Source organism: Lemur catta, chromosome 12, assembly GCF_020740605.2.
Source record: "Lemur catta isolate mLemCat1 chromosome 12, mLemCat1.pri, whole genome shotgun sequence".
Lineage (NCBI taxonomy): Eukaryota > Metazoa > Chordata > Mammalia > Primates > Lemuridae > Lemur > Lemur catta.
The window spans coordinates 9581082-9608892 of record NC_059139.1 but is presented as its reverse complement, the minus strand read 5'-3'; the positions used below and the strand labels follow the sequence as shown (position 1 = coordinate 9608892).

Genomic DNA, 27811 nt, shown 5'->3' with positions numbered 1-27811 from the left:
TGAACGGGCTGGGGAAGCGGAGTGTGACAGCCAGGTTTGAGCGGCCTATGACATGCACGTCAGGACACTGGCCATCCCCCAGCCGCAGGCCACCCCAGCCATGGCAGCCCAGGGGTGCGGCTCAGACTGGCAGAGATTTGGGCCTAAGCACAGTCAGGGTTTTGCCTGGCAAGTAGGATTAAGGAAAAGCAGAGCCAGGAAGTGATTACAATTATTGAGCTTTTCATTTAAGCTGATGAAAGGGGAAGGGGACATCCAAGTGACCACAGTGAAAGGACTGGTGGATTGGGGACCAGGAGGTGGTGGGTGGACAGTGGATAATGACAAGGTCTGCGGTGAGCCCAGGAGTCGCTGAGGTGGGGCTAAGGGCCTGAGCCCTGAGAGGCCACTTACTGCAAGGACGGGCAACACGGCCAGAAAGTCACCAGTAATTAGGACAGGCAGTGAATGAGGGAGAATGACAGCAAGCCCAGAGCCGTCCCAGAACAAGGAGAAATACGCTGATAACATGACATTCCAGGCTCAGGGCTTTACGGAGGAGGAAGGGAAAAGAGCCTACAGGTGACCATGAAGCACCCACTCCCCCCTCCCCCGCATTTGAAATGGCAGAGTGGGGACTGTCTGGGGCAGGGAGGTAGGACACGATGTCCCCTGAAATGCCAGGCACACAGCAGGTGCACAGACAACCAAACTGCAAGGAACGTGCTGAACTGAGAAGCAGTCTCGATGAGGTTGCCCCCAACTACAAATGAGACCCTGGTGGCCTCTCCCTGCCTGTGGTTCTGTGGTGTGTCCCTGTCCTCAGCCCCACACTGATGAGTCTTCTCTGGTCTAGAAAAAGAAGATGGAGAACGAATCAGCCACAGAGGGGGAAGACTCCGCCATGACTGACATGCCTCAGACCGAGGAGGTGACGGACATCGTAGAAATGAGAGAGGAGAATGAATAAGGCATGGGATGCCGTGGGGCACTGCAGGGACAGTCAGGACGACACTTCACCATCATCTCTTCCCTCTCCCTTCCATCGTGTTTTTTTTTTTTTTTGTCATGAAAGAGGCCTTGATTCAAAGGTTTCGTGTCAATTCTCCAGCATACTAGGTATGCTCACACTGACGTGGGGACCTAGAGAAAGGTCTTTACTGTTGCTTTGTAAAAACAAACCAAACAAACAACTGACTTCATGCCCCTGCTTCCTGAAAACACAAAAGACACAGCTGCCTCGTGGTCGAAGTTGTGTCCTTCTCCCTCGGACAATCTCCACTTGGAACCAAAGGACTGCGGCTGTGCCATCACCTCTTGGTCACCCTGCCCAGCAGGCTACGGACTCTCTCCTGTCCCTTTTCATCTCTCTTAAGAATCAACCGGTTAAAACTCAGCTTCCTTTGATTTGCTTCCCAGTCACGTGGCTGTGCAGAGATGCAACCCTGATGGGCTAGTGTGTTTCCCCTCTGCCATGGAGGCATGAACCGTCTACTACACACATGCAGAAAGTGGGCGGCAGCCTGGAGTCGCCGTGCACACCGAGGATCAGAGATCTGGGACCACGCTGGGCCGATGATGTATGGAAATAATCCGTAGAAAGGTTTGAGATGCCATGGGAGTAGCAAACTGACACGGTCGAAGGATAGCATTTCACTTTGTGTTTTCCTAGATTCCAGTGAGCTGTCAGTTCTCACCCCCAACCGTGTACATACAAGAGCTAACTTTTCTAAGTTGTCACACAAACGCGCATCTCCAAATTTCAGCATCCTTCCGCATGACTTCCCCCAAAGGCTTGCTGTTCACTCGCCTTTCCTGAAGATGGCACCAGAGCGAGTGAAACGGAGCATTCTAACTACATTTTAGTTTTACAGTGAACTGAAGCTTTAAGTCATAATCTAGCATTCTAATGCCAGGTTGCCGTATCGTAACTTTTGAAGTAGATGTATTACCTGGTTCTGCCGCTCTTAGTCCTAACCGTGCAGTTCCGGTAATCCAGTGTTCTGTGGTACGTCCCTCACACACCACATGATACAGCAAGACATTTTCTAACGATATCAAAGTCACTATGTGATACTCCCTGAAATAATGCATTTGAAATCCATTTAGTGCAGTATATTTTTCTAAGTTTTGGAAAGCGGGTTTTTTCCTTTAAAAAATTATGGACACAGTTCACTAAATTGTTGATTTAGTCAAAATTCCTAGACTGAAAGAACCTAAACAAAAATATTTTAAAGATATAAATATATGCTGTATATGTTATGTAATTTATTTTAGGCTATAATACATTTCCTATTTTCGCATTTTCAATAAAATGTCTCTAATACAATACGCTGATTGCTTGAGTGCTCAACATACCTGCAGTTGAAACGTATTGTATCAGTGAGAACTGTACCTTATTGGCAGCAGTTTTACAAAGTCCATCCTTTGCATACGAATGTAAGGGTCAGTAAATGACAAGAGAACTATTTTTCATTATGGGTAACTTGGGGCCAAATGGGCCACTGGCGTAGACAGTAGTGAGAATGAAAGTGTAAGCTGGCAGGGCAAAAAAGAGAAAGAAAAAGGCAGGTCTTTTGTGTCTGTTGTTGTCAGTGCTATGTAATCACACTGTTCTTCATAGAAAAGAAGAATGGAAGGGCATAAAGTCGGCTGTGAACATGACAGGGTTGCACTCACATTTCTGGACACTTACTGCCCTCGGGCATGCCCACGACAGGGAAAGGTCCTTCGTGCGTCCTCAAAGTGGCTTTTCCTCCATTTATACATAGATATCTGAAAATTAAGATACATAGCTGTTTTGCAGTAGTTTCAGGGGCAGAGCTAGGATAGAAAAAAAAAAAACATCTAACTGTATTAGCTTTTTAAAAGTACATGACTAGAAAATTAAACAGCAGTATTTTTTAACACAGGTGACTCTTTCACGCTTCTGGGTTGGAGCTTAAAGATCAAATTGAAAAAGCAAATCCTTGCCCTCCAAGTTCAGAAAGAACTAGACGAGGCTTGCTCCAGGAAAGTCATGATAGGATTGGACCTGCCGGCCACGTGGCTCAGGGAGTACTGAAGGATTTGCATGCTGGCAGGAAACCCTCACTCTTTTAGGATTCTTTAACTGGGCATGGAAGGCCACTTGTTTGCATCTCTGGGTAAAATAAAAGCCAGTCACTTCCCCGTCACTGCCTATGTTGGGCTTGTCCTGTGCCGGATTACTCTTCTTTGTTTTGAGTTTTAGCATTAGCAGGTAGTTTGGCTGAGAAATGTCCATGGATGCCTGATTCCCTAAGAAACTAAAACATTTATAATAACATTGGTTTAGGATACAGCAGATGGGGCTGAGGAAAGCCTTGTTACAAGAGCAAAGCACTTTATACATCACTCTGAGTCCTCCCGCTAAACCACCTTGGGCGGTGCACACGGCAGGAGTCCTGCAGGCTCCCAGGGCAGTGAAGGGACTGGGGCAAGTTCTCCAGACTCCAGGCTGTGTCCTCACTCTCCATCTGGATCTCTCAGGGTTGGGACAGCCATTACGTGTCCCAACTATCAGAAAAGTTATCCAATTACGTCTTTAGAGTAAAAAATGTCACCAGCTTCCTACCCTCTTAATTGTTCCCCAAGTGGGGATTTTTTTTCTTCTGGGGGGAAGAGGTGGGGGAGGGTAACCTTTTTTGTATCCATGGTTTCCAGAAACACATCGATTTAAAGGCTTGGTAGCGTTCTGACTGAATTTTTTTTCCTTCAAATTGAAGGTGAGAGTGAAGAGAGTGTGTTGCATAACAGAAAATATATTGTTGTGATTAAATTACATGCCCTGAGAACTATTTTCTTGTATTTAAACATCTTTCTACTCCAGTGTCTCTCTCGGCAGACCAGTGCCCTGGACAGCACGTGCCGGTTTGTACCAACTTTGGCTGCACTCACCTCTACATTTAGGATGAGGTCTTCATCAGCCAAACCAGTGCACGGTCCAGGAAGAGGGATCTTCTATGTTCTAAGTCCTGTCCCTGCCATTTCTGTAACCAAAATGACACTGCAGCGTGTAGCAGGGCTCCGAGCGATGTGGCGTGGGAGTCAGCCAGCTGCTCCTGCTGCCCTTTGTAGATGGCGCCTCACACCCAGCCCTCTGACGGCCGTGTATAAAAAGCATTTAAACTGTAGAAAAGCATGTTTTTGAGCAACGTGTTTGGTAAGCATTCACGACACTTCTCTGTGTGGTTATTTTGAATCTCTATTTCTGTCATTTGAAGCAGCAAAACATCATGTGACTCATCAACTGATCTAACCACACATAAAACAGGATGTAGAGAAAATCTGAAGAGAAATATGAAGAAAAATCGGAAGGCCCTGTTGCCTGCCCTTTCAAAGGCAGAATGTCTAAAATTAATTACACAAATGTTCAAAATGAGAGAAATTACATTATGTAATCAAAATAACGCAAACTCCACTCAGATGTCGGAAAAGCTGTAACAAATCACATAGTGATCGCAAAAGGAAAAAAGAATGAAGAGGCGATGAGACCTTGTTTTAAGTTTACACTTCATTTTCTTCTCAGGAGGAGAGGGTAGGTCTATTAGCTGCTGCAGCTCTCCGCTAGGGAAAGCATCAAAGGTGGGCCTCCAAAATCACTAAAAGAAAAAAAAAATATTATCTTTGCCAAATCCAAGTGGTTCCAGGAAAAGTATAGCCAATACCTTCAAAAATATTTAATTTTAGTGATAACATTTTTTCCTCCACTTCATTTGCAGTCAACCAGGGTCTCTAAAAGACTGCATAAAATATATGCACTTTCACAGATTCAGCAAATGTTTTTATATGGTACCTCTTTTTAAGTTAGGCCATGTATCTTAAAGTGCACTTTACTCACAAGACTTGACGTCAGCTTCTACAACATGTATATAAAAGCGCACAAGAACCAGGAACCCTTCTCTCTCCAGGGGTATAAGTGGTTCCCTAACGTTAAAGAAGGGGCAGGTGGGGACAGACCAGCTAAAAATGGTTGTACCCTTCACTGTACAACTTTGTGGAAATTCAGTGACATGGAGACTGGTCATTACTGTAAGATTTAGAGGCAGATGTTCCCCAACTATAAGCCAGAGACAGGAAATGGCACCTTGGAGTTGGGAAACATAGCCAGGTGGATGCCAGTTCCCTGAAGTGTGGGGCCGTGAACATGGCGGGGACCCCCAGTTTGGCTGAACCAGCTACTAAAGGCAAATTTCCAACTGCTCTTGCATAAGAAAGGAGGTACAGGGTACACATCAACACCAATCATCCAGCACCCCACAGCATCGGCATGTGACCGTGAAGTGGGCTCATTACCCCAGGGATGCCACATCCCCAAGGCTTGCTGTGGCGCTCCTGGATTCAATGATACATTTTGGTTTGCTTAATGATGTATTGATTGGGTAACTAACTAAAGCCGGTATGACCAAGAAGCTACTCAAAGGGCTTCAGAAAACCGGATAGAGCCACACACGAGATTCTCTTCCACAACAAGCCAATGCTCATTCTTTTAAAGAGAGCATCCAAGCTGGAGGCCTGGGCCCACAGCATGACCTCCCCGTCACTCATGCCTGTCCGGCCTTACCTTGCTCATCCGTCCAATGGGAGGCTCCAGCCAGTATTGCTAAGGCTCCTTCCTGGTCTAAAATTTTACGTATGATCTAGGATTTAGAACACAGTATGGAATCCTACAATGGAGGAATAAAATTACCTCATTCTTCATTTCAGATCTGAACATTAGCAGTTATCCAGATTTTTCTTTTTCTTTTTTTTTTTTTTAGCAAAAGTAAGTCTGTTGGGAGTCATTCCTCTTACATGTGCTGTGGCCATCAGCTCACGGGCTTTTCTGTTTCACATCAAAACTGGGTTTAATTTAAACTGTTGAAACCAATCATATCAAAATATTTGTGTAGCCTTTGATTAAAACTGACTGCAGAGGTCAGTATAAAATATATGTTGCATTTAAACAAGTGCTGTTTATGTATTTACTAGGTGGAAGTTTTTGCATTGTTCAGAGCATTTATGTACACTTTTTTGTTGTTCTGGGGGCTTTTTTTGGATTTGTACTCATATATTGTTCAAATAGGTTTCATACTCTAATTTTACTTTAAGTAAAGCTTAAACAGTTGGCATACAATTGAGATTGCTTTTAGTTTCTTGATTTTCTTACTCTAGCCATTAGTCTGTTTACTTACCACAAAAATACTTGGTTTCCTAATCCTGACTACAATTCCCTTTTTATCAAATCTACCTGAGATATTCAAATTTCACCCTTTACCTTGGTGGCTAAAACCTGTAACCACTGGGATATTTCTCCAAACTCCCTGTCTTACTTAAGCATAACCTATTTCTTCAGATTTTATTTTATATTTAAATTATTTTTACTTCCCATAACTTCAGTAATATTGAAAGTTCTTCCCTGAAACCTTGCCAGCTTCTCCACACTCCTTCTAAAGTGGGAATACCAAAAGCAGACAAGCGTTCAGTGAGCGTGGGAAGAGCAGACCCTGACACTCTTGCCATATCTAAGAGGTTCTTGTTCTTAGTCTTTATGTGAAAAGCGTTACTCCTTTTGTTAAAACATAACTTCTTAAACTCAAAGAAAGATGGCTGTAAGTTTTTTAACCTCCTCCTAAGAGATTATAGAAAGTGTTTCATTACATACCTGTGATCAATAAGCTTGCGCACACCCGATTTCTTCCGTACTGCTCTGTGACATGTCTTTCAGTCCAAATCCCAGATCTCAGTCCTCCTCCTGCTGTGCTTCCCTCTTACTGCCTTGAACGCTGACCGTGTTTTGGAAGTAGTAAGAGGTCACCCCACAGTCCTGGGATACAGTGTGTCTTCGTGCCTGGCTACAATGTCTGGCTGTGCTCAGGTCCCAGCTGCCTTGAGGACTCAGCTGTGTGGGCCCCGGCGCCATTCGTCTTCGTCTTCCCCATGGGGACTGGTACCACCACAGGGCAAATCTGCACCCTCCGTGCTTTCCCGACATCTCTGCCCACCCAGAAACCCAGTAGGGTCCCACCAACCCCCATCAATCCTACCCTTAGTCTCCTTCCTTTCCCATCCCCTCCTCTTTGTCCTCTGTAGTCCCAGTGGCTTAGCTCAGGAGAAAACCATGGAGAAAACTATACCCTCTTCTAAGTTTTCCTTTCTGACACTATTAAAGGCAACACTGGGGTAGAGGGAAGGTTGGCATTGCTTGTATTTGTAAGTCTGCCCCCAACAAGCTCCAGGTGTCTTATCCAGACCATGTAAGACAGTTTTTACCATACGAATTCCACAGTTCAATACACTGGACTTTGAACAAAAGGAAAAAATAAATCAGGAGCTGTGCGCCCTCATTCTGTCTCTACTGCTTTTTACCCATGACACATCCAAGTGACTAAATGCCTCTGAATTAGCCTCATCTCCTTCGGAGCAGTATCTTTTCTATGTAGTTCTAATCTACCGTGACATAAGGACGTGCAGTGTGTGACCGACGGCAGTTCAGGAAGACTGAGGTGCCACATCTGCTAAGCTTCCAAGCCACACGGAAGCACCTCAGCCAACGAATCTATGAACATTACTTCAGTCTGCTCTCAACAAAGAAAAATGATGACTAGCACTTCTACCAAACAAAACAAAGCCTTATCTCAGGTTCAGAAACTCTTAAAACCAAAGACCAAAATAGAATTAATAAATGCAATAATTTTCAAACTTTATACTGTACATCTAAGATTCCCCTCAGGTCTTTCATCTCCCTTATTCTAAAGAAAATGGCTGAGGAAAGTGCGCTGTCTCCCCACCGCCCCCAGCCTGGCTAGGACAGACCCAGCTTGCAAGTTCACGCGTGATGGAGCTAGAGCACTTCCTCTGCCGGGCTCGCAAGGCCGTGTCCTGGCCCAGCCCTGTTCTTCTCTGCCTTTCTCCCAAATGCCGAGCCGCCCAGATTTCAGCAGTCCTCTCACCCTGCAATGATGTTTCTCAATGCTCTTTAATTCCACCCTCTTTGGAAAAGAGTAAAAACGGGCCTTAGGCCTACTCCCACCTTAGCTGGAAATCCAGTTCTACACGCTCTCGGGGACCTGAATCTGGGCCTGTTTCCAGCCCCAGATACACTCTGGTGAACCCAAAAGTCTGTTTTTCCAGCCCGGACTTGTTCCCAAGCTTCAGACTGGTGTATCCAGTTATCTCCCAACGTATCCTCAGGGGATACCAGAGAGGCCTGGGCCTTCAGCCCCTCCCTCACACTCCTTTCCCAACACATACACTTTCTCCTGGCTTTCCTGTCTAGATGCACCAGCACCCATGCAGAAACCTTCTCCCTGGCCTACTCCTCCCTCCATCAAGCCACCAAGCCCCGTCGAGCCTCCGCCTAGTACCTCTCCCTTCCATCCCTCCCTCTTACCCTCCAGCCCACCTGCCCTGCTCAGGGGCTCCTGCTCACCTTGGGCCTGGATGCTACACGAGCCTCCAAAATGGTCTCCCTTCTCCAGGCTCGTGTGTCCCCCAGACTACAATATAAATGACACTTCCTAGAGCTTTGCAGCACACAACCCACACACCCATCAGCCTGAGATAGATGTTTCTAGAATACCTTTTCCAGGCCGGTCCTTCCTCCCACTCTAGGAACTGGGTTGCTGCAAGGTGGCCTGACACTTAACGTGACTGAGTACCAGGCTACACCTGGGCTGTGTGTAGAAAATAAAGACCCAGCGAGAAAGGACACTACCACCCGAGGAGAAGCTGCATCACAAACGGGGACTGATAGTACCCCAGCCCCCCGTTCCACAGTATTAACTCCCCGACTCTTGCTCTCTCCCACAGTCAGGGCACAAAAGGACCAAGAGTAAGCATTTTAAAAGAGAATTTGTAGAGACGGTTTCTTTGCAGAGTTGCACCGAGTCCAACCTGGGGGCCATGAATGTGTATGTCACGGGTGAGAGGGCTCTTCAGAGAGCCGGACATGGGCCCCTGCGGTACTGGGGCTCAGTGGACAGGTGTCCAACTCCCCTGTCAGATCTGATAGAACAAGGACATTGGGGCTGCCAAGCACACCCGAGATTCACAGGGCAGGAGGTGCAGGGTCTTTCCCTTGGCCCCGACCTGGGCCACACAGATCAATAAGCTGGCCTGCGGGTCACCTTAAGGCCTGTCCAACAGCTACTGGGGTGCTGGGGGGAACAGGGCTCAGAAGGAAGAAGTTGGAACCATCACTGGCTTCCAGAAGCTGCGGGAGGAGGAAGTGGCAGGTCAAAGGGGACAGCATTGGCCCATCTGGGGAGCTGCCTTGATCAGGGCACTTCAAGAGGCCCTGAGCTGGGGGTAAGAGGTGAAGGGACAGAGGGGTCTCCAAAGATCCCTGAAAGTACCCCATGAGAGAACAAGACCAAGCCCCAGCTAGGCCCAGGGAGTGAGGCCAGTTAGGACATGACTATCAAGAGTGAAGATCTCTGCTTCCTCCCTCCTCCTGTTCCAATTCATGAAAGCAAGACAGGATAGTCAGCAAGTGGTCATAGCTTTGACTCTTACACAGATGGGATATTCCAGTTTCTGAATTCGATTAGCATTTGGCAAGAGGGCTAGAAGGTCTTTCTCTTACCCCAGAGTGCTCAGAAAGGTCATAGGCCACCCTGAGTTGAGTTTTTACCCAGGGCTAGGGAAGTTCTCCCCCTTGAATACATCTTCAACAGTGCAAGACAAAAACAGCTGCCTCGTGATCCCATCCCTGGAGTCACGCACAGAGCGCTGTGAAGGCTGGGGAGGGCGGGGGAGGCAGGGCGCAGGGGGGGGAAGGGGTCTCCTCAGCAAACACACAGCGAGGCTGGGTCAGGATTGTGGCTGCAGCCGTGCTCTGCAGGCCCCAGGGATCTTCCTCTAAGCCTCTATTACGTGCTGGCACCTCACTTGATCCATACCACTATTGGAGATAGACGATGCTTGGCACAGATGAAGAAACTGAGATTTAGGGAGGTCCAGGACTTGCCCAAGTTCACCCTGGTGGCGGGCCATGGGACTGCTGTTGAATCCAGACCCAAGATGAAAACTATGCACTCGAGTTTTTTGGAGCACTTACTACAGTTTAAGCACAGTGCTAATTGCTTCAGCTCCTCTAGCTCTTCAGCACTGCCCATACACCACCTCCCCAAACCCTTGACTCCTCTGCTCTCGGTGGGCAGGGTCAAGAGTCAGCCACCTGAACATCACAGGCCCACCCTGGGGGTGCTGGAAAGGTAGAGCACTGGACCGCCATGTGCCAAAGTCCTCAAATCAGGCATTTAACCACAGCAACATAGCCAGACTTCTGGGTTTTATCTTCTAGGTTTATTTTTAGTTATTTATTTTTACAATCCTCAGTGGCTGGATTTGCAAAAGGGGATCAACAGCATAGTCCCAGAGTTAGTTCAGCCTCTGACAGTGAAGACAAGAGACTCAGCAAGTGACAGAGGAAACGCCCGCCCCATGAGCCAGTCGTCTGGCCGCGTCTGCAGGTGGGAAGCAAGGCCCCAAACTGCCCAGAGACCCAGGGGCATGTTTTTCAGAGCGAGCAAAATTTTTGACACATGCTGTACATCTTACAGTGTAAACAGAGGAGACACTGCTAAACAAGCCAAGATGAGCCAGCTAGATTCACACAGCGTGCTACCCCCCCAGGGAAGAAAAACACTATCACAACTGACAGAAGTTCTCAAATTGGGCTGTTATCCTCTCCAAATTCATAATAGAAAAAGTTAAAGTTGCTGAAATGCAGGTAACAATACCAAAAAACTTGTATAAAAACAATGGAAATGAGAAGGAGGCTTATTAAGTACATTCATTTTGGCTTTGTTCCCATATTCAGAAGTAACCAACATTACTATGGACTGCTGAGGTTCCTAGTAGGGGTATCACATTTTTAGCACCATTTATGTGAATACAGATAAAGGCATTTTTCAATGTATAAATGAAAGCTCCTAAAATTAAGTACAAAAATTATCTTGAAGTTCAGAATTAAGCTCAACCACTTGTGGTTACTGGGAAAACTACTGCCAAGACTGTGGATATTCTGAGCCCCACTGTCCCTTCCTTGTATTGACCCATGTTTTGGCAACTTCATTTCTGACCCAAACTTCTAATTAAGAAATCAACGAGATTAACTGAGGTAAAACACCAATCAGTGTCCACTTCCATTAATGCTATTGAATGCTATTAATGAGCATTCAAAATGCTTAAATAAATAGGCAGCCATAAAGTCTAGAAACAGACATACATCATAAATTGATTGGTATGACATTTCAATATAATTAATGTCTCTAGACTTAATGGCCACCCTATGTATTTTAATTATACATACTAGCCCGCTCCACCATTCCCAGTAATAAATTTCAGTTTACTGTGAAAAAAATGTACTCACATGGGACAGCTTGCCGCCACCATCCCAGAATATTGCTGGATCCCAAGTTTCGGGGCCATGTGCACATAAAGAAAGCCATGCTGTGACTGCAGACCAACACACATGCATGTGGCACGCTTGCACACATGTGGGCACGCACGCGTGCACACACACACACACACACACTCCCTTCCTGGTCATGGCCAAGCCCACCTCACCCCTACTGCTGCTGAATTCCAGAAAAGCCAAGGGTAGCAGGCAGCCAAACCCGTTTAGTTTTGTGCTTTTCATGGCTCTAAGGTATAAAACAAATTACAAGAACATTAACAATCAGTTGCCTGTGTCTTTACTCACACATTCACTACACCACTGCTTAACTCAGCATTGGCTACCCTGGTTTCTCCACCCCCTTAGAAGACGTCACAAACGAGGTCTTCCCAAATAGTTGAGCATTAAATAGTATACTTCTGTTAAATAGGGGACTTAGATTTTACAAATAGCAATTTGCAGAATACATGTACATAAGTCCTTCTATTTATTCAGATTTTTATCCTTTTATAACTTAAGCACAGAAGATCTGTCTGGCATCTGTTTTGTTTTTAAATGACATTTTAAAATTTATTCTAAATCAGTTCCTTCTTCAGTTCACTTCTTATAGTTCCTTGGGCCATTTTTAAATTACTTGATATTGTGCCTACCTTTGCTAAACTATTTGGGAATTCTACGTGCTTCATACATTTCAGATTCACTCCACATACACTGAGGCCTTTCGTTTTGTTTTTTTTTTTAAGTAGTCATAGATCTTACATAAAGGCATTTATTTTTACGCATACCCACAAGTAAGATTCCCGATAGTTTGTGCTTCTGAAAGTATTTTCTGGCTTTCAAAGGGGAGCACCTACAAAGCATTAAGAAAAAAGAGATAGGAAAATGATCAAACTGTATTTTAACATCAAAAGAAGACACATCCAAGAAGTCTATATAAGTCCTATGTATACAATGAGATGGTAGGAGTGCTGTATCATTAAACGTGGCACAGCACCTCAGTCACTAGAAGAGCTTCAAAAAGTAGACTACTAACTCAGGCAAAATAGCACCTCAGGGCATGGGGCGGGCAATCAGGAGGACAGGATGATAACACAGAGCATCTTACACACACAAAGAAAAGGCCAAGCACATAAAAACCTGCAAATGTTTCTTCCAACAAATGTGTTAGCAATTCATGTGGCCTGAGATTTTATGATAAGCTCTAAAATTGGAGTGGGGGAAAAAAAAGGGATACAAAGGCAATGTCCTCCTTAGTCAAAGAAAAATCTTACTAGATATTAACTGAATATATAATAGTGTAATAAAAGTATAAATGGGTATATAAAGAAAACAGGATTTATCCTCTTCTGTGCATTTAAAACATTTTCATATATACCCTATTCTAAGGAAGAGGAACTGCAAACATTTCAGATTCAATCCCGTGTGCCCAAGTCATATAATAGAGACCATACACTACTGGCTTCTTATTCTCTAAAGCCGCCATCATTGTTCATGTGTATCAGTGAAATAAATTGATGCTGTGTATACAGAAGTAGCTCAGGAGGTGAGGAGGGGACTCTGAAAATGTTCTGGAAAACATTAATTCCATGGAACATGACACAAGGAAATTCTTTTAGGTTTATATGTACCTTAAATGAGCTCACAGGTTTAAATCACAGCTGCTTAAGGAGAAGATAATTTTTCTGCCAATACCATGGGGTCCAAAACCTCTGAACTCTTGCAATAAATTCTGGGACAGAAAGTGAGCATAGTGTAGTTCCTACTACCTACCTTTCCTTCTTCTAGAACACCATATCCCTCTAAATGGATTATCCTCCTGAATCCACTCTGATCTCAATTCAATTTCTAACCTGTTGATGTCACACCCGACCAGTTCAAGACCAGGAACGAGAAATGGAACTAAGACTCTGGGCAACTGAGGCTGCATATTGCAACAAAGAAATGTTATCTTCAAAGTTGGCCAATTGCCAGCCAGGGCAACATAATGAGACCCTGTCTCTACAGGAAAAAAAAATTATCCAGGTGTGGTGGTGTGCACCTGTAGTCCTAGCTATTTGGGAGGCTGTGCTGGAGGCCAGGAGTTCCAGCCTGGACAACAGAGCAAACCCCTGTCTCTAAAAAAATAAAATTGGCCAATCATTTCTATTTCATGAAGTACTACTGTTTCTTTGAAAAGCTTTGCTTTTCTGATGCTGTAATCCCACTAAGACTGGACAATAGTCTGACAGCAGAGAGGCAAGGCCTTGGAACAGAAAGCAACATAAACACACTCTTTTGTATTTTTACCAATGTGGTGGTTAGGACCATAACTCCTGTGCACACTCTAACAATATCATACATAGGATCAAGAAAAAAATATGTAAACAATTAAGTTGACCAAAAATCTAGTTCAAGTTCACTACGATTAGACACTTTCAAAATGCAAATATAAATGAGTATTAATAAAATTCAATAATGCATATGAACCAATGATCAGATTCCATATACACGAGGGACACAGATCCCTACTGGCATGTCCGTGATCTAAACATTTCAAGTTGTATTTTTAAAAATGTTCAAAAATAAATGATAAGCATTTCCTGTTGTACAGTTACATATACTAAAATGAAGCATCAAAGCCAATAAGAAGTCATTATTATTAATCTGGCTTCTAGGTACCTGCTTATTCAAGGCACCACTGCATTTCACAGTGAAAAACAAAGCCTCTCTAATGCATTCACACACCTTTAGAGCAGAATTTGATTCCAACATTCTAATCAATTAACATCTAGCAAAATGCAGTGAATATTACTAACGAGGTAATAGGAAAAATACTAAAGTAACAGTCTGAATAGTTTTGTGTGTCCTGAGTTTTCTTAACTAAGACTTAATTTTTAATTAAAAGCAAAACTTACATTTTCAAACAAAGTTTGCCCCTCCCCAAAAAACAGATTAGACAGCTTATAAACTACATTAAATTAGACCAAATAAAAATTTTAATTATAAAAGAAAGCTCAGTACTTCAGAGAAACACACTGCCACAAATGTTGAGCCAATCCAGGTGCTGCCAATAGAATCCTAACAGGTGATGTCTCTGGTTCACGCCCCTAGAGGACAATTCATGCCCTAAGGCAGCAGGGCCGCCCCTTCCCCACCTCCCCAGTCACCACCCCAGCTCGTGCTGAGCAGGCGATGGCTCACGACCAGGAACTCGGCCTCCCTCAGATTCCACACCAATCAAGGGCACATGCAGCCCGGCCACTCTCATATTTACTACATGCTTCTGCTTAAACTTACTCTTGAAAAATCTTAGTTTGCTGTTTCTCATCCCCTGCACCAGATAAGTGAGGTACATGTGGCAATGGATGCACCTGCCAACAGCATGAAAAGAGCACAGGAAGTCCGGGCTCCAGCTCAGCCCCACCTCTAAACCTGGATCAGTGACTGAGATCATTAGGCCTTGGTTTCCTCCTCTAAAAACATCGGTAGAATAAACTCTGTTCTGACTATAAAATCGTGAATCTATGGAACTTCAGAATAATTAACAGCTCCTGACGCCAGAGTGCAAGTGCAGGCACTGTTCACCCACGCCGACAGGTGCCACCTGCACCAAGCCCCAGACTCCAGTATGCTCGGGACATCGGACCTATCACAGTCATGCGGAGCAAGAAGTTCTAAGTTCCCTCAACACTGTACTGCGGCTCCTCTAGCCTTCAAAATATGCCTTGAAATAACCCACTTTTGGACCCAACTCTTAATCTGCAAGACAATCTGCTTAAAAAAGTCTTAATCAATATGTAAATCCAAACCATTGCTCTTCCTCCATAAGGAGGAGAAGATGAGGCTATCGGAGGGTGTTATGGCTGTGCCATTAAGAGATCCATCCCAGAATTACAGCACCTGAACAGATTGCATAGGAAGATTACTACAGAAACCCATTACCACAAAAAAAAAAAATTATCGTCTTAGAAAATTAAAAGCCAGTTTGCCATTAGAGAGAGTTTTGATCTGAGATATAAAGAACATATTCCTCTCCAAAATAAGTCTCCTCTGATACAAAAGTATTTGTCTTATGGAGAAGATACAGTTTGCACCTTCCAAACGGTGTGCTCTGAAGGCCCCCAATGAAACATATTGCATCACAGACAGAAGAGATTTGGTTAATTCTTATTATCAAAAGCCAGTCTTTAGAACATCCCAGTCCCACCTGGCTTCCAGGGGCCCAAGAGTTCTCACAGATTATTCCTAGAGACCCACAGGCCTGAGGCCCAAGCCCAGGAGCTGCCTGTGCACCTTGGTCATGTCGCGAGGCTGTCCAGGTGCGTGTCTCTCACAGACTCGTCTCCTCACACACTCTGACGGGGATGTTATAGTGCCGATCATCCTCGGCGATGAGGGTGACCACTGGCCAGTCCCTGGGTGGGTCGGTGGGGTAGATTGTAATGAACTCTTCGGTGTTGTACTTGGAGAGCCGGTACACCTGGATGGTGTGGCGCACCGCGTAGGCAAGGAGGAACATTTCAACCTGGGTAGAAAAGAGCAAATGGATGTTCTGAGGGAGGCCATACTGAAAGGTGTGGCTTAATACCATGCTCCACCCATTATCCCAGAAAATGCACAATGGCGAAGCCACAACCTTTTTTCCTAATCCTTTATATACTAATCAGATAATCAAGAATTGATCATATGTCTGATGAGGGACCTGTATCCAAAACATATAAAGAACTCTTACAACTCAATACTAAAAAAAAAAAAAAAACCCCACCAGCTTAAATACTGGGCAAAGGATTTTAACAGACAGTTCTCCAAAGAAGATATGCAAATGAAGGGATGCTCAACATCATAAGCCATTAGAGAAATGCAAATCAAAACCACAATGAGATACCACTTCATACCCACCAGAATGGCTATAATCAAAAAGATAATAATGGGGAGTGATTATACAGGGTTTTCTTTTGGGGTAACAAAAATGTTTTGGGACTGAATTCATACACGTGGAGTTTATTATAAATGTACTAAATGCCACCGAGTTGTGTACTTTAAAATGGTTAACTTTATGTTATGTGAACTTCACGTCAATAAAAAAAGACAGTAAGAAGTGTTGGTGAAGATGTGGAGAAATGGTACTCTGATACCCAGCTGATGGGAATGCAAAATGGTACAGCTGCTCGAACAGTTTGGCAGTTCCTCAAAATGTTAAACAAAGAACTATCACATGACCTAGCAAGTCTACTACTAGATATATACCCAAGAGAACTGAAAACTATGTCCACACACAAAAGAACTGTACATGAATATTCATAGCAAGTTTATTCATAATAACTAAAAAGTGGAAATAACGCAAATACCCATGAAACTGAACAGATGAATAAAATGTGATATATCCACACAATGGGATATTACTTTTCAATAAAAAGGAATGAAGTACTGATACATGCTGCAATATAGATGAATCTTAAAAGCATTATGCTAAATAAAAGAAGCCACCCACAAAAGACTACATACTATATGATGTCCTTTACATGAAATCTCCAGAATAGGCAAATCCATAGAGACAGAAAGTAGATTAGTGACTGCCTAGGGCTGGGGGAAGGGAAAGTGAGTACTAATGGGCATGGGGGCTCTTTTGGGAGTGTTAAAATGGTCTAAAATTAGACTGTAGTGATGGTTGCAAAGCTTTAAAAGGGTGAACTAATATGATACATAAATTGTATTTCAAAAGAGCTGCTGCTAAAAAGAAAAAAAAAAAAAAGAACGGACTCACCATATAGCAGACCTTGTAGGGTCTCAAAAAGGACTAACTTCAGTCTAATATGCAAACCATGCTCTACCAGGCTTTTTACTGCAAGGTATTTGCTACGGTTCAGGAGACATAAGTAACCCACATTATGCATACAGATCATTTTTTTTAAATAACTATCATCAGTCTTGCCTGATCTAGCAGTGACTATTAGTCTTTGCTCTTTCCTACACACTGAGAATAACAAAGGAATAGACTTCCACCATCCACAATAGCTCAGAGTGAAACCCAACTCAGCTATCTATTCCTTGCAGTATCTGTCCTGGCACTTGGGCCTTTCCAGAAAAAGGCAGGCACAAGAGTCAGTTGTATAAGTAGGAGGCTGGCACACTGATGGACAGCCTTAATGCCACTTTAGTGGTTGGCTATTCCACTAAAAAAAAACTCATTAAGACTTTTTAGGGAAATGAACACACCAAAGATAGTGTAAGATAAGGTATGGTGACTCAACTATTGGCTCAGGGACAATACTGCACTGGGTCTCTGTGTAAAACTCCCAACTTAGAGTATCTGTAAAAGATGCAAGAGTAGGCTGGGCTCTACTAGCTAAGGTGACTCCATTTCTATTTTTAATGTAGCTACAGCTGCCAAGATTAAACAATACCCTTCAAATGGCTCTTCTAAGTGCTTCATTTACTTGTACCCTCGTAAAGCCAAGGGTACTAATCCCACCCACCACCCTGCAGAATAAAGCCCCAGCTGAGATAATGGTAGTTGATTATAAAGTATGTCCACAATTCTCTGGCACTCAACTTGAAAAGGTGGAGCCTAAATCCCCTTCCCTTGAGAGTGGAATGGATTTAGTGACTTGCTTCTAGCAAATAGAATACAGTGTGACACTGTGTGACTTCCAAGATTAAATCATAAAAGATACTGTAGCTGCCTCCCTGCTCTCTGCTTGGATCACTCAGAGAAACCAGGTGCCATGTCGTGAGGACACTCAAGCAGCCATATGGAGAGGGCCAGGTGGCAAGGAACTAAACCCTCCTACTAAGTACCAATGAGGAACTGAATCCTGCCTGCCTGCAGCTTCGTGAGTGGGCCATGTGGGAAGTAGATCCTCAAGCCCTGGTCAAGCCTTTAGATGACTGCAGACCTGAACAACATACCTCTGCAACCTCATGAGACTCTGAGCCAGAACCACCCATCCAGGCCGCTCCTAAATTCCTGACCTACAAAAGCTGTGAGATGTTTGATGATTAAAGCTGCTATATTTGGGGTTAATATACTCCCAAAGGTACAACTCACCTGTTCAAGGCCACCAGTATGTCCCACCTGGTTTAGGTGGTTCCTCAACAGCTGTCCAGGGTCATTCGATGTGTCCCGAGCAAACAGGAGCACTGAGAAAAATGGTACTTCCTTTCCTTTCTCTTTATCATCATACAGTTCAATGGCTCTGTTTAGCATTAGAAATTTTACAGCTTCATAGAGGCTATATTCCTCTTCTTCATTTGTGAACAGTTCATCACAAGCTATCTGCCTTGCTTCGGCAGTTCTCATTTCAGCCAAGCCTGCCCACTACAATAAGAAAGTTATGTAATAATTAGAATTTTTCTTCTAAAAATCCCTGTTTTTTTCATACTTCCATACTATAAGCACAAAGTTATTTTCAAAAGTAGGTGACCATGGGTCACATATCAATGTTCACAACATCTAAGTTTCCATCTAAGTTTTGCAAACAATGGTATTCTCTTTAGATCACACAAACTCCTTATTCAGCTTTTTCCTCCATTAATTTGAAACAAAAGTACAATGCAACAAGGAGAAGTACTAGGGCCATGGAATGGAAATTTTGACTCCCCTAACTTCCCAGGCAATGAGACTGAAGCAGTCAATCAGAGATACCTACGGAAGAGCTAACATGCATGTGTGAGGCTTGCGTGTGAAGCTGTGAGGGGCAGCCACAATTCCCCACCTCTCACAGGGCTTACAGGAAGGCCAGCACCCAGAAACAGAGCCAACCCTCCAAAATGAAAGACAAGCAAGGAAGAGAGTGAGGTTTCCTGAATATTAGTTTACTAAACTTGCCCCTCTAACCTCAAAAATATACATGAGCTCCAAATGAATAAATCCATTCAGGAAATTCTTACCTCCGATTAAGAATAAAGCACAGTGTTAGGTACTCAGTGAACACAGGCAAACTCTTTAAGTGAACAAGAAAACCTATGAATACATGTGCTTTTCAGTTACACTGAATGAGAACAGAGATGCCAACATAAATACCACTCCTTATGAATAACCAATAACTATTGTCCCTCTTAAACACCATTACAGGTTTTAAATCCAAGAGTAAATTTTAATGGTAATGATTGCACAGAACTCTCTCCAATATTTGGGTTGGAAGCTAGAGCATGTTGTCTACATCTCGTATCATCCAGAAGTAGACCAAGTTGTCAATCAAGGGCAAGGCTCTAGAGGTTGAACAGTTGGGATGGAATCAAGGACTAATCACCAAGCAGCTGGTGGCTTTTGTAGCACATTTAACTGACCTCCTGGCCTTAGTTTCTTCATCTATAAAATGGAGATGACCACAGCAACACCATCTTCATAATTGTGAGAATTAAGCAACACATAAAACTTTCAGTATAGAGCCTGGCACAGAAGTGTTAGTAATGCAGACTCACATTACTAATGAAAAATTTTAATGTTATTATAAACTGGCATCACATAGACATTTGCAAAAATGAGGGTCTAATTACAGTAGACATATCTAATAAAGCAAAAATAACAATTCTGTAAGACCTTAAAGAAAGATGAAAAGGAAACTGGAAACTGTGGCTGAGCGGAAGAGCCTTCCCGTTCACACTCACGGGTAGAGCCCTGCCCTCAGCCTTCCACTAACTCGGACTAGGCAACACCAAGTCCTGCAGTCCACTCCACCAGGCAACAAGCACAGAATCCCTCTTCCCTTCTCTATCCCATTTCCTTTTTTTTTATTTCAGCATATTATGGGGGTACAAAAGTTTAGGTTACGTATATTGCCCTTGCCCCACTCCCCCGCCCCCCAAGTCAGAGCTTCAAGCATGTCCATCCCCTAGACAGTGCGCATCGCACTCATTATGAATGAATACACTCATCCCCTCGCCCCCTACATCTGCCCGACACCCAATTAATGTTATCCCTAAATGTGCTCTTAGGTGATGATCAGTGAAACCAATTTGATGGTGAGTACACGTGGTGCTTATTTTCCATTCTTGGGATACTTCACTTAGTAGAATGGGTTCCAGCTCTATCCAGGAAAATACAAGAGGTGCTAGATCACCATTATTTCTTATAGCTGAGCAGTACTCCATATCTCATTTCTTTATAGTAGAAGAAAGATAAAACTACTATTCTTCCTTTGACAGTATATGTTCCAGTAAACATTTCTTATCTTTGTAAGTAAAAACTAAGTTCTAGGAAGTCAGGGACCTCAGTTCATTCACTCAATAAAGCATTTACCAAACGACTATTTTGTGCCAGGCTTGCTGTTAGGCATGAGGTACAAAATGCACAAGACACAGTCCCTCATGGAGCTGAAGGCTTAATGGGGCATCAGATCACATCTGAGTAAACAGATCACTACCTGGGGTATGTGCTATAAGGGACCTTGAAAGTTTATGTCTGTCCCCTCCTTATCCAACACTCCCCCCACCCCACCCCCAACAAAGCCTGGAGCAATGGACAGGCTCCCGGGCTCTCAGGCTAAGGGTTGTTAGTGAGGAGGGATCCAAGCTACTGAAAGCAAGCACCCTAGAGGGCAGTGCAGGCCAGCGTGCAAGCAGGATGTCCAGCACAGAGGAGACAGTGGAAAGCCATAGAAATGCAGAATTTCAAACACCAAATCAACAGGAACTGGCAGACCAAGTTCTCCCTACAATTCTGTTCCAAAGAATCTCTCAGGACAGTTTTCAAAGGGCAGGTTACTAAATCTGCTAACTAGAAAATCACTAAGAAAGAAAATAAGTGTTTACTAAATACAGACAGAATCTTAAAACACAAGCATAACTGGGAAGAATTTAATAAACGTGAATTAGTATCACTGACAATACTGTAAGAAATAGGGACTAAATGATATTCCTGAAACTTATTAATATGACTTAGAATAAAGACTACATTTGTTAAGGTTTCCTTTTAAGAAGTTAAACATTTCATTATCTGATACACTAGTCTACAGCATCTCCTCCAAGAATATATAATGTTGATATGTCTCCATTTTTCCAAAGACCTCACGGGAGGACTCTGTGTTCATTTAAAATCATTTTGCCTAAAAATCAGCCTAGAGTGTTTGATAACCCACAAGGTGAAGACTAAGAGCTGGTCTGCCGGGGCAATCGTGAACAAGAGCTTCACACGTATCAGAGACAGGAAACTACATGCTCCAAACCTTCTTCCTTAGCAGAATGAGGGACTTCGTAATTATATCAACCAGGTCCTCACTGTTCCCAACAAATTTCAGTCCAAGTTTCCATTGCTTGATCCAGCTGTATTTGCTTATGAGTTTTTCTGGTAACTAGAACATCAAGAAACAAAGAGATAAAGAGGTGTTAACATTCCAAGAAATCCATCACACTATCCAAGCTATAAGAAACCACAAAGCCTATAAAACCTACTTCTGTTTCCAGAATTAATTCCTGCAAATCTGTCATGTGGGTTTAGGATGGAGGACCTAAATCTGGAAGTTAGGAACTTAGAAAGTACTACCCCCCTTCAGAGGGCCGCTGGAGGAAATGGTGCTGTTGGCTCAGATACAAAGGCACAATCTACCCTGTGGGACTACAACCACAGCCAGGGACATTCCTTAGCAACTGTACAGATGAGGTGAGGCCATGGCCACAGTGTGTCCTCACACCAACCACCATCACCTCCCCACCACTACCTAACACGTGGCTTAGGAAGGTACTTCCAGCCACATAAGATGGTACAGGGTAAAGTCAAACCTGCTCCTTCCCTGATTAGGAAAACAAAATCTAATATCAGATATTTTAAAAAGTCACTAAAAAAGGAAGAAAGAGATCTTTTGTTAAATAATATTAACACATATACTCCAAGATTTAACATTCAAAGAAACAATATTTCTCTAGTTTAATGCCCAATCAACACTGTACGATAAAAAATACAACCAAGCAGCAGCAGCAGGGAGGGGTTAAGGGAGCTGTGACTACACACATAGCTCATGAAAGAAGTAACAGCTGAACACTACATTTCTGCTTTCCTTTTTTTTCCCTTGGAGTATTTGTTATTTTGTTTCCCCCTAATTATCAACAGAATCTGTACCACGAAAGGCAAGCTGAGACACAACTTGACTGATGACAGCAAGGGAAGAGTCAGACTCTCCCAACAGTCCTGGGTGTGTCAGGAGAAAAATCATATAATGAGGCTGGGCACAGGCATGTCACTGCACTGTTACAAAATTTAGAAAGGAAAAAATTTCACCTCCAAGTCAAAAGATCATTAAAGAATAATTAAATCCTATTGCATCCTACGACGAACCCGAACTTGTTTAGCGGTTATAAATACAATTTTAAATGAGGCCATATGTTCGGTTCTATTGGGATCTAAGACACAAAAGACCCTTTCCTGAATGGTAATTTCCGTTGTACCTTCTCAATCTACAGCAATTGTGTGAAACTGGGGTGGTTTCCTTTCTACAAAAAACAGAACCACACAACAGGGATGTAAATTACTCTTCAATGTTACACAGCAACGGCAATATACGTCACCCACTAAGGGGAGGAGCGGTCATATCCTCATCTTATTAGGATGACAAATGACCACCCACCTAAGAGCTGCACCAACCCAGCTCTGTGCCCTTGCTGTCCTGTATTTCGGCCACATGTGGGCAGCTCTGCTGCAAAAACTCTCAATTCAGTCTCACATTTATCACCAGAACCTAACACGCCCTCAAGTGGCAACAAGCTGACATTACATCTGAGCACAAAGAACTATTAATACAATTGAGCAGAAAATACTAGCACTACACAGACGAGGTGAAGGGAAGCCCAGAAGACCAGCTGAGCATCGTGTGACATTACACAGTTATCTAAAAATCAGGCACAATACTCGACTGAATTACTCTGGAGACCCCAAAAATCTAACTACACAGAGAGTTTCCCATGCCTTTCACACATTGGTCAAAGTATTCCTAGAGTGATCCAATTCAGGGTTGTGTACTTTCAAAATCCTACCTAGAGAAAGCCCAAAACAATAACGCATGAAAAAGAAACTAGTAGGAAAGAATAATGGAGTTGGAATTATTTATTCAGAAGAAAAAAGTGAATATAACCTTAAGTGCTTTCAGGGGTCTTAACACATGGAACACTTGTAAATAGACATTCTTTTCTACTAAGCACAGAGACCAGACTTCTATTAGATTAAGTGAGATTTATGCAAGAAACAAGATTTAAACAAGAAACAGTGACTGGAAGTATTTAAGAATAAAGTAGGTAATTAGCTTAGGTGTCATTTCATTTGTGACTGAACTATAAAACATCCTGTTTTCTCCAGCAAATGTGTGTAATTCTTGACATCACAATAAAGACAGCAAGTAACAAAAATGCGTCATTCCCCCAAACTACTCATAAAAAAGAGCTCCGATTATACAGTCTATCCCACACTAAGCAAATGTTATCACAATGTTATCACTGTCCCACCTGTTCAGAGACATTCTAAAACTTAGAGAACATGGAAACCAAGGGACCCCTGCTCTAAACGACACCTCTTCTCAGGGACCAAGATGCTGTCCGAAGTTTAAGAATAGCCAGACCAAGCCATCTCTGTGGTTGGGGTCAGGGTCAGATGACTAGATGGCAGTCAAACACAGAGACTGGGATCTGGACAGACACAGAAACAACAACAGGAAGCCCAGGCAGGATGACAGGAGATGAGGGGGTGGGGGAACTGTGAGGAGGGACAGTAAGGACGAAGTTCACCTCATAGGCAGGGAACAGAGCAGGCCAGAGAAGTGGCACCAGCACAAAGGAAGCCTAGGGTCTCTTCTACTAAGCCCAAATGAAGAGGAGGGTCGCTGAGTTTAGCTCTCCTGTTTCCCTTTAACATCCTAAAACCAAATCGTGTTCTAAGAGAACAATCTCTCAATCTGCAAATAGAAGCAAATAACAACTAACTAATGGTTCCAACCTTGACTTCTGCAGTTACGCTGAGACACACAGCTGCTCATTCAAGGAAGGCCCTGTCAGAGTGAACCTCCCTAGGAAAAGGCAGGTGGGGGGCCAGAGTGAGATCAGGAATAGAAAGGCACCCACAGGAGGGTCTGCAGGACGCCTGGGAGGAGGTTCAGAAGCATCTGGCACAACCAGACTAAGCTTGTAAACTCTTTCCCTCCTCCACTGGCCCCTCGAAGTCAAAGCATGTGCTGAATCTGTCACCTGGTCACATTTCAGAATACAACAAAACAGACTGTGTCACGAAAGTGTTCAAATCATGTGAAATTGCTGGGGACTGGAACATCAACACAAGGATGAGTCCTCTAGCTGGATGACAGCAAGAAAAGAACAAAGTCATTTCTTCAGTTGATATTTAGAAGAACCAAAGTTTAATAAATGTAATACTAAACTCACAGGCAGGTACAATGTGTTTTTTTCCTTTGACACAGGCCTCCTGACATTCAATAAAAGTTAGATGACAAAAACAATACCACTGCGACCAACTAATTAGATTTGTACTCCCAAGAGAAAAAAATACTGGCTGAGACACATAGAAAAGGGAAGAAACTGGAAAGTACACTTGAGAATCTAAAAACTATTTTCACATTACACAAATTAAGTCAGAAAAAACACCTTAAAGCCCCACCACTCACACATGTAACATATTCTATTAATAATACTGATAAGAGACTGAACACAATCTACCTAGACTATTTTTACTTTGGCAGATGATGTTATCCAAATGTATCCTTTTAGCAAAGGAAAAGAGACATTGTACTTTATTTTTTTAGGGCATATTTTATATTTTTAATTACTTGGGACACTACTTGCACCAGACTTTCTTGAAAAGTATAAAAATTCAAATTCAGGCTGGGCGCGGTGGCTCACGCCTGTAATCCTAGCTCTGGGAGGCCAAGGCGGCTTGAGGTCAGGAGTTCGAGACCAGCCTGAGCAAGAGTGAGACCCCGTCTCTACTAAAAATAGAAAGAAATTATCTGGCCAACTAAAAATATATATACAAAAAATTAGCCAGACATGGTGGCTCATGCCTGTAGTCCCAGCTACTCAGGAGGCTGAGGCAGTAGGATCGTTTAAGCCCAGGAGTCTGAGGTTGCTGTGAGCTAGGCTGATGCCACGGCACTCACTCTAGCCCGGGCAACAGAGCGAGACTCCGTCTCAAAAAAAAAAAAAAATTCAAATTCAATGTCAATTAAGTCCATAAATCTAAATAGCTCCTTAAAGACTCAAAAGGAAAACTTAGCCTAAAATTGAGCAGGATCTTACGTCACAATCCAGAAATTAAACTATGGTTGTCAAGTACAGAACTTAAAACAAAGCAAAGACAGTGAAATCACTGCTTGTTTTTCTAGCAGGGTCTTATCTCTACCCACAGGCATGCTTTTCCTGACTGACCAACAATTTGGAACTATTTTACTATTAATAAATGACATCATTTGCAAAGAAGAAAAGTCTAGTGTATCAATTTCTTTTGCCCCTATAAGAAAGAAATAAGCTAATACTGAAAAATCTGCTTAAGATGACATACATCTTTGCTTAGAAGAAAATATTGTTCCTAGATTCTTTTTTAAGAGACAGGGTCTTGCTATGTTGCACAGGTTGTACTCCTGGGCCCAAGAGATTCTCCTGCCTCGGCCTCCCAAGTTGCTGGGACTACAGGTGTGTGCCACGCACCTAGCTCCAGATGTCATTTTGACAGTTGATACAAGTGTGCTAATTTTATACTGGTTTATAAAATTATTATGCAACAGACAAGCAGTATCCTCCACTCACCAGTCTTGGTTTTGCCCTCTGGAGCACGTGATCCCTTGTCCACCTACAAGGCCTCTAACTAGCTCAGCCAACAAGTTTTCTCTAAAAGACTTTATTCAAGGCAAATACCCCAGGTCCTCCAAATGCACCCAGAATGAGATGAAACCTCTTGGTCGCACTCCCATCTGCTAATAAGGATACAGGCACAGAGTGCAACTCCGTCCTCAAGGTGGGCTCTGACTAGCCCAGTTCAAGGAAGGGCTGCCATGTCTGATTATCCAAAGCATTCCTTTTAAAATGCAGCCAGGGCTTTGTTACTGCTGCCATTACATTCCAAGCAGGCTCACAGCGGGGAGCCTGCAACTTGTAATCAATTAAACCTCTGACATCTTTTTTTCCTTTCATAAATTACTGTTAGGCAGATCTCCAACAGCAAACACTTCTGGGTTTGGGGTTTTTTCTAATTTAAGCACAAGACTTTCAATTTTCTTCCAACTAATGTCATACTGTCATTTCTGATCAATCAGTCCCGCCACCAAAGTCTTCCAGGATATTCTCTCATCCAACCTAGCATGTGACTTTACCTGAGTCGGGACACTCGGACACATGACTTCCCAGTGCATCTCTACCAGGTGGCAGACGGCAGGTTCAAACACTAAATAGGGCCAAGCCTGGAAGAGCCCCCTCACTTCCCCACGAAGCCTCTCTCCACGTGACATTAATCATCTCTCTTCTAGTGGTGCTGTTCAGTCGCCTAATAAGCCAATCTTCACACTTCGCAGAGGGCACTAATTTCTTGAATTGTAGTTAAAACTGAAGAAATAACTATTCTAAAACCCTGGTAGGTTCTCAAACAGTAAAATATACTGCCTACTTAATATATTTAATACCAAAATTGAAATCAAACTGTTCCTAAGTGCTTTTTACAAACTCTAAACATCTGCTCTCTAATTCAGGTGAATTGTTTTACAAAAATTTTTATCATTTTTCTCTTCTGGGAAATACCAATTATTGTTGGTCACTTTACTATGTGAAATCATCCCAGCCACACAAAATTGAATAAACCCATATGCTGACGTCATACTGCAGATAATATCAGCAGGTACCATGGGCAGAAAATGGAAGTGTTCTCACAAAAACTATTTTAAACATCGCAGACTCAAACCTGAAGCAGCAGCGTACCAGCGTGAGCTCTGGGTCCTGCAGCCAGTGGGGCAGCTCCGTTGCCTGGCTCATGGCCTGGAACAGTGTGGCCCTTAGTGCACAGTAATTATCACCACGGACTCGCCTTATGGAGGTGAATCTCTGAGAAACCTCCTCATAGCCCTGGGGAGAAGTATCAAAGAATTAAAAATGGTCATTACTGACTTCAGAAAGCAGGGAGAATTTCATTCCTGTGGAAAATATCTGCCTGGGATCACTAGAAAAATGGAAACAAGACTGGCTGAGTCTTTCATGTAAGATGTTCAAGTTCCTTTTTATTAATCAAAAGAAATTATCAAACATTAGCACTGCACAGAGTATCAGTATATGTAACAGATGCAACAGATCAGATATACAAAATAATAACCAAGTATTAAAGCACTAGCCACCCCCAAAGCTGGAGTCCTATGTCTCTTTCTAAGCAACTGTTATAACACTTACTCACTGATAATCAACATTTTGAAGGGTTTAATCTGTATTTAAATTGACCTTAATCTCTTTAATGAAGAGGTAAGAAAAAAAGACATGTAC

At 43.1% G+C, this 27811-nt stretch overlaps 2 protein-coding genes and 1 long non-coding RNA gene across 6 annotated transcripts in view; 1 reads left to right on the top strand and 2 right to left on the bottom strand.

Annotated features, from left to right (window-relative positions):
- ANKH (ANKH inorganic pyrophosphate transport regulator) overlaps positions 1-2308 on the top strand; it is a 133202-nt gene extending 130894 nt beyond the window's left edge. For both annotated transcript variants that reach the window (XM_045566389.1, XM_045566388.1), the window contains one exon: positions 836-2308. In XM_045566389.1, the coding sequence (XP_045422345.1) occupies positions 836-949 (114 nt within the window). In that variant the 3' untranslated portion in view covers positions 950-2308. The remainder of the gene's footprint in view (positions 1-835) is intronic.
- On the bottom strand, positions 2156-8568 carry LOC123648535. 2 transcript variants are annotated; one of them, XR_006738651.1, is made up of 2 exons: positions 3898-8568; positions 2156-2802 (listed from the first exon to the last, which is right to left on the bottom strand). It is a non-coding gene; the product is annotated as an uncharacterized LOC123648535 (long non-coding RNA). The 2 variants fall into 2 exon arrangements; XR_006738652.1 differs by having other exon boundaries at positions 2156-2754.
- A 1700-nt stretch (positions 8569-10268) lies between these two features.
- OTULIN (OTU deubiquitinase with linear linkage specificity) overlaps positions 10269-27811 on the bottom strand; it is a 34977-nt gene continuing 17434 nt past the window's right edge. Inside the window, exons 4-8 of one of the 2 annotated variants that reach the window (XM_045565922.1) lie at positions 27260-27403; positions 21529-21654; positions 18411-18680; positions 15656-15887; positions 10269-12233 (exon numbers count right to left, since the gene is read on the bottom strand). In XM_045565922.1, coding sequence (XP_045421878.1) covers positions 15693-15887; positions 18411-18680; positions 21529-21654; positions 27260-27403 — 735 coding nt within the window. In that variant the 3' untranslated portion in view covers positions 10269-12233; positions 15656-15692. Of the gene's footprint in view, positions 12234-14335; positions 15888-18410; positions 18681-21528; positions 21655-27259; positions 27404-27811 lie in introns of those variants that run through there. The other variant, XM_045565923.1, reaches the window with a different exon arrangement.